This window comes from Balaenoptera acutorostrata, chromosome X (assembly GCF_949987535.1).
Source record: "Balaenoptera acutorostrata chromosome X, mBalAcu1.1, whole genome shotgun sequence".
NCBI lineage: Eukaryota > Metazoa > Chordata > Mammalia > Artiodactyla > Balaenopteridae > Balaenoptera > Balaenoptera acutorostrata.
Window position 1 is genome coordinate 82,124,533 of NC_080085.1, and position 11,172 is coordinate 82,135,704.

At 36.5% G+C, this 11,172-nt stretch overlaps 1 protein-coding gene across 1 annotated transcript; it reads right to left on the reverse strand.

Annotated features, from left to right (window-relative positions):
* Positions 1–1,359: 1,359 nt before the first annotated feature.
* LOC103007009 (THO complex subunit 7 homolog) lies at positions 1,360–2,400 on the reverse strand. The gene has a single exon (XM_057538293.1). The coding sequence runs from the start codon at positions 2,385–2,387 to the stop codon at positions 1,773–1,775; it is 615 nt and encodes a 204-aa protein (XP_057394276.1). The 5' UTR covers positions 2,388–2,400; the 3' UTR covers positions 1,360–1,772.
* Positions 2,401–11,172: the final 8,772 nt, after the last annotated feature.

The window sequence follows — 11,172 nt, forward strand, 5'->3', positions numbered from 1 at the left end:
TAACAGTGCAGTCATATAAGGAAATAGACTGAGTGTATTTTTAGAAGTTTAAGAGGGTTAAACACTTAATTATTTAAGTTGTTTTAATTTTTTTCTCTCATGCCAATTTTCCCAAATGCAACAGGAAAAAAGGAGCTATTTGAAAAGCCATACCAAGAAAAAAAAAAAAAAAGGAGAGAGAAAGAGAGAGCTCTCTTATAAGCCGAAAGATCACAGGACCAAAATCACAAAGTGGATTTTAAGCTAAGGGTACTTTTCCATCAGTATTCCTCATGAATGAGTTGTTTTTCAGTGCTGGGTCATATAAGCAGCTAGCTGCCTGCATCCACAGCGTGAAGTATGTTTTGTTCGGATTCTTTTCAGTTAAATGGCGTTATCGCTAAGAATATAGGCAAGAAACAAATTTCAAAGATATGTAGCACATTCCATCTTATTGATTACATATTTCTTCAAATAATGTGAACCAAATCAACAAAACCAACTTGTTAAAGGATGATTACAAGTAAATAAATTCGTGGAGAAGGAAAGAGGATGTAGAATATAAATGGGGACAAATCTGACTCTCGAAAAACTCGTCTCAAATTACAAAGGAAAGAAAAGATGTCCTATGGAAATGGATGACTACCTAAAACATTTTCCTACCTGCATCTCTTAACTTGTAAGTCATTTTGAATGCCAGAGCTGCCAATGCCAAGGTCATCTTTGACACTGTGTGTGTGTGTGTGTGTGTGTGTGTGTGTGTGTGTGTGTATCTGTGTTCATTTGGTAGTCCCACATTTTCAAAAGCCCAGTATGTTCCAAATTGCTGAAATTCCATACAGAGCTCTAAATGATATAATACTGTGTAGAAATGTAAATCACCCTCGGTACAGGGAACTTCAGTACTGACAAGTACTACTGTTAATTTCTGAAAGAAAATGTATATTTCCTCATATCTTAGAATATTTCTCCAGAAGAAAATATTTTTGCCTTATCTACCTAGGAGAAGAATAAGATTTAAATACAGAAATCACCTTTTTATTTCTGAATTTTCCTTACTTACGTTATCTTCCCTAACACTTTTTTGTTCTTTTGGGGCTCATTCATCTTCCTTATCTTATAGTGCCACCTATTGGTAAATCATAAATATTGCGGGTTTTAGAACTTGAAGATAGAAATATGCCTAAAGCTCACTTCACGTCCTAGTGAAGTTTTTTTTTTTTAGAAAGTAATGCATATTGATTTACTTTGCATCTTGTAATTACCTCTGATATCAGTGATTCTAAATATCATGGAACCTCTCCCACAATAAGCATACACCACAAACATTTTGTATATAATTTCATAAGTTCACAGCCCTCCTGAGAGCCTATTCTTCATTTTCAAAAGTGGTAACGATTTCCAGAAATTGACTAATTTTCTCAGGTACATCCTAGAAATGCCACCTTCTCACTATCTTCCACTTATTTTGTGAGCAAATCAATGTTACCAGTTAAAACCTACCTAGAATACCAATGAGCACTAACATATCTGGCTTGAAAATATTTCATTAAACATTTTTGGATGTTGCTTCCTATCTTTTAAGTATAAAAAACGCATTTCAATAAAAACAAATATATAATGAAGTCATCTCCCTTTGTGTGAAGAAATATGAATGAACTGTGCATTAAAATTTAAAAGCAACGTAGTTCACTGCCAAAACTTTAAATGTCTCAAGAGCACAACAAATTCTGAACACACTAAGATCATGTTGCTACTTCAATATTCTTGGGAATGGTGAGTGATTAGTTGGTCTATGGTTTAGGATCAGTTTCCATGCTTGTTTCTTGAGCTTCTTCTACCTCTGAGAGCTTTTCATCATTTTCCAGTGTTTGCTGAAGTTCATGGATGGTACTAAGAAGAACATGAAACTGTTTCCTTCTCAATTCTAGCTTATCTTCAACACTTTCTTTAATATGTGAAAGATGCTCTAGTTCTTTTCCCAGAGCCTCTAGTTCCTTTAACGTCTCATGCCTGTCTGGATGACACTGGATCACTTTTGCCAATGCATCATATTCTTGGCGATTTTTTCGTATTCGTTTTGCTTGAAGAATTTGCTTTTTGCACTCAGCAATTTTTTCATGTGCTCCAGCAATGCTACATTCTATTTCTTTGTATTTTTTTTCATAATTTTCCATTTCTCTGAGATTCATATCATACACCAGCAAAGTTTTGCCCATTGAAAATTCACATTGGGACAGTGTGCTCAGCATATGTTGGTACTGGCTGTATCCCTCTTCCTGGGATCCAGAGTTGCACCATTTAATGAAACTTTTCACTAGTAGATTAATTCTCCGATCATCTCCAGCGCCATCTCCATCAATTAGGAGACGCTTCCGTATGACTTCATCGTCAGTCACGGTTCCCATGGCGTGCGCGGCGGCGGCGGAGGTCAAACTCCCACAATGCAGCCGGGTAAACAGCCACGGAGGAGGAGGCGGCGGCGCCCGCGCCCGCCCGCTCCGCCGCCTGAGCCCCGCCGCCCCTAGTGAAGTTTGATAGACAGCAGAGAGAGATCCATACTTTTGCCCTTAGAATTCTTCATCCCTAGGAAAAAAGCAATATTTAATCATTTTCACTATTTTCTCATTCAGAGTATTTTATTCAGGTGTTCTTGGCAGCAGTTATTTGTAAGTCAATTTCCCTAGATCTGGGAACCACAATAAAAAACAAAAATGGATTATTCGGGCTTTTATATTAGAGTTTGCTTGTTTAAAGGAAGAATGAGGAAACACTTCCTTCTTCTCTACACATAAAAAAGCTTCTATAGGGCAACTGTGTCCTTCCTAAGGAAATAGCAAATCAGTCCTCATTTTCAAAGACCTACATTTGATAAGTTTAACATATAGCCTGGAGGGAAGCTGAAGGAGTGGATGGAGGGGCTACCAGGTAGTGATTATAGAGATTCTCTTCTAGAACTATCTGTAGCCCTCATCTCTGTAGGGGTAACTCTTTTACTCCCAATCTGAGTGGGGGGCTGGGACCCACTCCTGGTACCTGGGTGATATGAATGTGGATCTCTGAGGTTTGCTCCCACTTAGTAGGGCTGTGAGACACAGATTGAATAGGAACAATTTAGAGAAACCACTTCTTCTCCCCAGATGGGGGAAAGGGGTTCACTAATAGGCTCTTGCTGATTTCAAATCAGTCAATAAAGCCTGAATTTCTCTTCTGAGAGAGAGAGAGTCAGTCTGCATCACTATTCTTCATATCTATGCCAAGCATCATATCTACATTGAGAATAAGTTTGGAAAGAGGATACATTGCATATAGAAGAAATTTGAGTCTCAGAACTCTAGGAATATCCCACTTATTTATAACCTTCCTCCTTTTATCACCTCATCCTTTCCCAATGCCATTAATCACACTTCTTTTATGAGAGATTAATGATGAAATACTATAATAAGAATCTTTAAAGTTCTTTAAAAAGCAAGCAATGCTACACATGTATACAAATATGACTTTTGTTCTCTAGTATTGAATCACATGATTATACTCAGAGAAGAACTTTTGGATGGTAAACAACCAAAAGAATTTATATGATGTCATCTTCAGAAGGCTGAGAGCATAGGACAATTTTAATAACTCACTTCCACTATTAAAGTTATTCATTACATGGAAACTAGAAAGAACTAGCACACTGGGGAGATGTGCTTAACTTTTAGCAAAGGGAGTATATCTTAAAAGGAATTCCCTTCCATTTTCAATCTCTAAAAGTAAGACAAACATCCTTGACTCATTTAGATACAGACTTTTCCTGAGCGTTGATCCACCAGATGGTTTCTAAAGACCCAGTAAACAGAGCCTCTGTAGATTTGCACAGGGGAATTATTCTTTAAAGAACAGACAACCCAGGAAATGCACCAAGGCAATCACTCAGCACAGCATCCTAACATCCCTGCATAAGAAACAGAACGCCTTCACTATTTAAATGGCATCCCTATGATTAGGAGATACAATGATCTAAGCCCTTCAAAATTTAAGAGTTGGAGATAATAGTTATATTTTTGGAAAATTTTATTCAAAGTTCTTCTCATTCTGATTCACTAAACATTTTCCCAAAGGCACTAAGGGAGAACTTCAGTAGTATTAGGAGAAACAGACTTTAACTCTCCATTTGTCACTAAAAACTAGGGTTGCTTTCATTCATTTAAAAAAGGTGGAAAGAGGAGAAACTTGTTTCTCAGACCTGAAAGTGCGATGGTTCACTTAAGACTCTGGGGGACAGTGTGTTAAGTGAGGCAACAACAAAGGAAGCTAGCATTTATAAAGCATTTACTATGTTCTAAGCAATGTGCTAAAAGCCTCTGATCCTAATCACACAAGGAAGATACTATTATTATCACGATGTACCATGTAATTTGCCCAAGGTCACTCCTCAAATAACTGGCAAAGCTGATACTCAAACCCGTATGTGTCTGACCACAAGTCAATGTGGTCCTATGGATGAACAGTTCTGGGGCAGTCTGCAAGACTTCCCAGAGGAGATGGTCATCTTAGCTGAGACCTGAAGGACAAACAGGAGTTAATTAAGCAAAGTGGGAACAGGAAGACTGTTCCAGCCTAAAGGAAAATTATAAGAAGACCTAGAGTAAAGAGAAAAATAGGGTTTAAGAACTGTGAATAATTTTATGTGGCTGAAGCATAGTGCTTGAGAGGAGTAATGAGGGGGAATCATGATAAAAAGATTAGGAGATCGTGGAGGACATTATTTGCCAAATTAGAGAATCTGGAATTTATCACGAAGGCAATTGGAGACCCATGATAAGCAGGCAAGTGACATGATCAGATGTGTGTTTTGTAAAATGTTCACTCTGGATGAAGAAAACAAAATAGATGGGAGGGGGCAAGGCTAGAAATCAGAACAGTTAGGAGGCTGCTTCAATTTTTCATAAAATAAATTATGGTGAAAAGAACTAAAATATTTGCTAAGGAAATGGAGAGCGAGAAACTTGAGAAATATTTGGGAAGTAGAAATGACAGGACTTGGAGACTGGATGTGGGAGACGAAGAAGAGGCAGGAGTCAAGTATGACTTTTAGGTTTCTGGCTCAGATCCCTAGTGGATACAGAAACTGAGACTGAGAGAAAGATTTTGGAGATTATGCATTTATACATACCTGCTACAATCCTCTCCGATAAGCTGTTATCATCCTTTTTAAAAGATCCCATGGGGAAACTACAAATTCTCCTTTAGAGCTAGAATACTGAAATAGCTTCCTCATTTGATTAATATTCACAGGGTGCCTTGTACTCATGGTATTAGGCACTGGGGAAGGATAACAGAAGATACCGTAAGCTATGATATCTCCCCTCTAACACTTTGTTGGGAAGATATAAGATACAAACCTAAAAATATATGAACTTACAGAAGTGACTGACAGAATAGGTGACTATATAGCAAAATCAACTAACAGTTTCATAGTACTGTAGTATAGTAGTATGCATATTCACCTGGATAGGCTAGTTGACACTGTGACGTAACCCATTAAAAGGCTACTGCAGGTCTAGGTGACTTTCCAGAACAGATATCCTCGACAAGATGACTAGAATTCTAGAATGTCTTAGGGCACTTCTTCTTGCCTGTCAGAGCAAGTCAGGAGGTCAACTTAAAGGTGGCAGTGGTAGTGTGAGCAACAGCAGAGAACTGTGATCCTCATCTATGCCCAGAGGTAGAAGGGAACCAAATATTGCTGAACAGTTGTAATGTCTACAACACTGTGTCAAGCACTGTGTAATGTCTACAACACTGTGTCAAGCACTAGGTAAGTCCTTTGTAAATATTAACTTTACACCTCCCCCCCAAAAAATGAATTAGGCACCATTATTAGCCCTGTTTTACAGATGCGGTAACAGTCATTGCAAGGTTAAGGAACTTGTCCAAAGTCAAAAAGCTAATAAATGATATAGAATCGGGATTTGAACCTTGGGTACACTGGTTCTAGAGTTCTATCTCTTAAGTGTTCTGCTACGCTGATACACATGACAACTCTCCTGCTTATTTTATTCAAGAGGTAGAAGAGATCTGTATAGGAAATTGCATGTCTTAACTTGGACCTGTGAATGAGAAGGGTGTGTTTGGGGAACAATGAGAAGAATGACATCACTGAAACAGGACGCTGGTATTGGGAAGTAATGGAAAATAGGGTTGTTGAACATCAAATTCACCTGAATATAATTCAGAACAGTGCTGGAGTCCATGCAGAGAACCTACGTGCAGAGCTGCCCACACCAAACACACATGTGCGTGCATGCACATATATGCTATACTGTGCTGAAGTGACAAAACCACCTTTAGAAGTTAGTTCCTTTGCTTTCAGGGCAATTCATCAGTTAAACATTATTGAGTCCTTCTATGTGCCAGGCACTGTGCTTAAGTTCTAGTAACTAAGTTAGAAACACCCTGCTGGTGAGTGACACCATGGCGAGCCACAGCAACAACAGCCAACATCGGAAAAGCACAGTCCCTTCCATTTGTAATCTAGCTATTATCCTCTATCAGTTACAATTATTTGATCACAAGTAACATAATATCGCTCTGTGTAATTTAGGCAAAAGAATTTTTTTTAAAAAGAGAGCAGGATAACAGGAGACTGGAGATCTAATCTTGGAAAGAACTGGAAACAAAGGAGCTTGGAAGCAGACTGCAGAAACAATCTAGTCAGTGCCTCACCACTGTTAGGAGTGAATGAATGTCAGCTCATTTTCATTTCTGTTACCCTCCGTTAAAAATTTTAGTTCCAGGAATGGAGTTTCTGACTTGTCCAGCTTGGGTTATAGTTACCCTTTATTTAGGAAAAGAGAGGCCCAATTAAAGTACCACCAAACTGTAGGGAAGAGGTAATTCCTCAAAAGGAAATTGGGTTGCATTTAGGAAGAGTGAGTGGATGCTCTATATCCAAAAAATCAACTAATATTTTATCCAAACTTGTTAAATTCAGACCTATGAATGACAAAACTTATTCCATCAACATATCCTTAACAACAAGGAAAGTAAACTCCTGTCCCTAGTAATCTAAGGGGTATAGCCTAAAATAGACATCCATAAGGACACGGACCAACACACACACACACACACACACACATACACAGAGACACCTCTTATCTTTAAAATTCATATGGATTTTCCATTCTACTTTATAAACTATATATCTTTATACTAATATAAATTTGAAGAAGACAAGTAAACAACTGTGGTGCTTGTAATAATATCTAATATTTATTGAGCTCTTAATCAGGAACCTAACATATACACACCTTTTCATAATATACATAATTGCTTACAATATTTTAAAATGGAAACTATTGGGGACTTCTCTGGTGGCGCAGTGGTTAAGAATCCGCCTGCCAATGCTGGGGACATGGGTTCGATCCCTGGTCTGGGAAGCTCCCACATGCCACAGAGCAACTAAGCCCGTGTGCCACAACTACTGATCCTGCACTCTAGAGCCCGTGAGCCACAACTACTAAGCCCACGTGCAGCAACTACTGAAGCCCGTGCGCCTAGAGCCCGTGCTCCACAAGAGAAGCCACCACAATGAGAAGCCCACGCAATGCAACAAGAGTAGCCCCCACTTGCCGCAACTAGAGAAAGCCCGCGCGCAGCTACGAAGACCCAATGCAGCCAAAAATAAAATTAATTAAAAAAAAATAAAATGGAAACTATTATCCTTATTTCACAGACAAGGAAACCGAGGATCAAAGAGAGAAAGCAACTTCTGCGCAGTTAATAAGTGGTAGAACCAAGATTTTGGTCCAAGCCTGTGAAACCTAAAGCTTGTGCTCTTTACTGCTATCTGATGTATTTACAATTTATAAGAACTTTGGTTTTTGTTACAGGTAAATAGCATTACTTCTTTTGGACATATTAATAATGGTAATTTCATCAATATTTCATTACTCTGAAATTTCAAATAAAAGTCATTTTTTCAAGCTATTGCTGCACTAGAGGCAGCTACTTTTTACAGTAATTGGTTTGGAAATCTTTTATTCATGAATCAAATTAATTTCTTACTCTGATGAAGTGATTTAAAAAGTTATTCCAATAGTTTTATTTTTTCAATTAAAATTTAACAATTCTATTTAGTATACATAATTGTTTATTTTCAGAATTGATAAGGCATCAGTGTTTTTGCTTTTAACTACCTCAACGTAATACAATAGTATCTTTTCAGACTGGCTGTTCAAGAAAATATACACCAAATTCTTGAAGACAGTTACTAAATACCTCTTAGGTCTTACTGCAATATAATTCTGCAAAAATACACTTGAAAATATCCTTCTACATTCACAAAAAACCTGAAAAAAATAATTCTATAGAGTATCTAGTGCTAATCTTTACTTGGCAATAAGAATCACTACAATAGTGAAAGGTGTAGATGGAAGTGACATTGTGACAGTTGAATGTTCTAATATTTTGAATTCTGAAGGATTTATAAGAGGAAGATGTTTCTTTCACAGTCCAAATGAGTGCTTTTTACTGAAGGGGGAAAAAATGAAGCTATTAAAATGGTCTCATTTCTCCAGGAAAATATTTTATGACTGTGTCTACATGATGCCAAAGCATGATTGATTTGGCGATTTCAATAAGGTTAAAGAAATTGTACAAGTTAGTGAAAAAATGAGTCAGAATGGTAATTTGGTTTAGTGGAGCTGCTTGGTTGCCTTTTAACCTTCAACTGGTATAGTTTGTGTATATAGATAAAACTCAAGTCATTTATCTTCTGTGAATTTATCTTTCAATGTGTGCCCACTATCATCCATGTCATCAAAACTACCAATCACAATGTGAAGCTATGAAATTGATGTTAAATAATTACCACCAGGATGCTTTCTTTTCCTATAGGTGGTAGAAATTAAGACTAAAGTTGAACGTAAAAGAAAAAACAGTACCCTGTAAATAAAATAAAGCCATGTTTGAAAAGGATATATTTCAAAGCAACTAATATTTTTCTTTTTAGCTTATTTTCCCAATAAAGGTATTTTAAGCTGAAACAAGTTGTTCACTCCAACCCAAACAATAGTGTGCATTAGGGGAGGAGAGAGATTACATTTCTATTTTTATGAAAAGTTGAAAATACTTATATTTCTCTCAGTAAAATATCTTCCAAAAATATAACCCCCAAAGTGACTTGTATATGTGTATTTTCTTAAGTAAAAAAAGGCGAGGACTAAAAATTGTAATTAATATTATATAGATGACTCCACATATTTGAGTCTTTTGTTCATAGGAAGGAACATATTTTTAAAGAATATGAATTAAATATCATAAAGCAGTAGCTGAGTCTTGAAGCATCATGAAAGAAAAAAGAACATCCACATGACAGAAAAAAAAAAAGCATAATAGAAAAGTTTGAGTCAAAAGGTCAGAACCTGTCAGCAACACCTGCTACAATTCAGTTCAATATAATCTACTTTTATCTAAATAATGTGAAAAGAGGAATCACACTATGTAGGAAAGGAGGGCAGTTATCTTATGCTGCAGAAAGCCTATGATATTTAGTATTAGAGAGGTCTTTATCCCATTTTAAAAAATAAATAAGTGCAACACTAAACAAATACACCAAACAGATAATCACAATTTTTTTTCAAAAAGAAAAACATTTACTGTATTTATACTTCCCCGCACATTCCGAGATTGTGTGGATGTGAAAGCTTTGTTCCTTCATTTTATTAACCAGCCAAACTTATTGATTATAGACTGCCTAATACTCTGGCTTCTGTTGATCCTGCAGGTGAATATATTTTCCTAAACTGATCTTCAGACTATCAACAACAACTGAGCCCCTCCATTTCAGATCCCAGGATCTACAGCTAAATGGCCTAAAGAGAGTATGAATATGAGGTCAATGTACATGAATTTGTCAGGCAAACCCCTTTGAAACTCTGCTACCTCTATTTTTCCCTCCTTTTTCTTTACACAATAATTTATTGGTAGTTCACTCAGTGCAAAACACTGTGCTGGGTACTGTTAGCAACTCTTTACTAAGGGGGAGGGGGGTGCTGGATAAATTAGGAGGTTGGGATTTATACATACACACTACTATATATAAAATAAACAACAAGGACCTACTGTATAGCACAGGGAACTATAGTTGGAATTTATACATACACACTACTATACATAAAATAAACAACAAGGACCTACCGTATAGCACAGGGAACTATACTCAATATCTTGTAATAACCTATTATGGAAAGGAATCTGAAAATGAATATATATATATAACAATCACTGTGCTGTACACCGGAAACTAACACAACATTGTAAATCGACTATACTTCAATAAGATAAAAATTTTTTTAAAAGATAATCTGACTTTTTTTGTAGCATACTGGCCTTCTTTTTCTCTTCATTTAACTAAATTTAGATAAATCAAAACTATAAAACATCTTCCATAAGAAATTATTACCAACATAGAACTCAAATAGGAATGAGTTGGCTCTCAAAGCATTATATCTGATAAAAGGCCTTTGTAATATCATATATCAGTGTTGTGATACAACTAATATCAGACGTTTTCTTGAGTTTCTTCTGACCTGCCCAGATTTCTGTCCTTTTTCTTGCACTGTGGAAAATTATTGAAGTTGACTGGATTCTATATCTGGTCTTCTACTTAGCCAACTAATTGAGTACCAAAAGCTTATTTTTCTTAGTATGATGACAAAGTAGTGGTTTCTTCGGGCTAAACGGAGGATGCAAAAAGCAGAACCTTTTTTTTCTTACCATCTCCTCAACCTGTACCAAGCTAAAATGAAAGATATGGAATGGTTTTTACTATATGATAAACGGTTTGTTTTTGTCCTAATAATCTGTATTTCAAGTCTCAAGCACTTGTAATTTTCCCAACTATAATTTGCTAACTTATGAAACAGTTCTATACCATTAGGGAGTTTGCTCCATTGAGTTCTGGAGCAATCCAGTAAACTGGCAATCAAAAGGTTAAGAGCAAGCCCTGTAGAAGATCAAGGATATTTGGTTCTAACAACCCAATTTCAGTGCATATGTCCTGAGTCGTAGTTTCTTTTATGATTTTCAAAGAACAGTCTCACAGACTTATTACCATTAAGCATATCATCCACTTTGAACAGAGAAAAAAATAAGAAAAAAGATCGTGTCTATGAAACATAATGACAAAAGAACCAGAATTCATTG

Coding starts and splice junctions, on each gene's coding strand:
- LOC103007009 (XM_057538293.1), bottom strand. CDS start 2,387: ATGGGAACCGTGACTGACGATGAAGTCATACGGAAGCGTCTCCTAATT.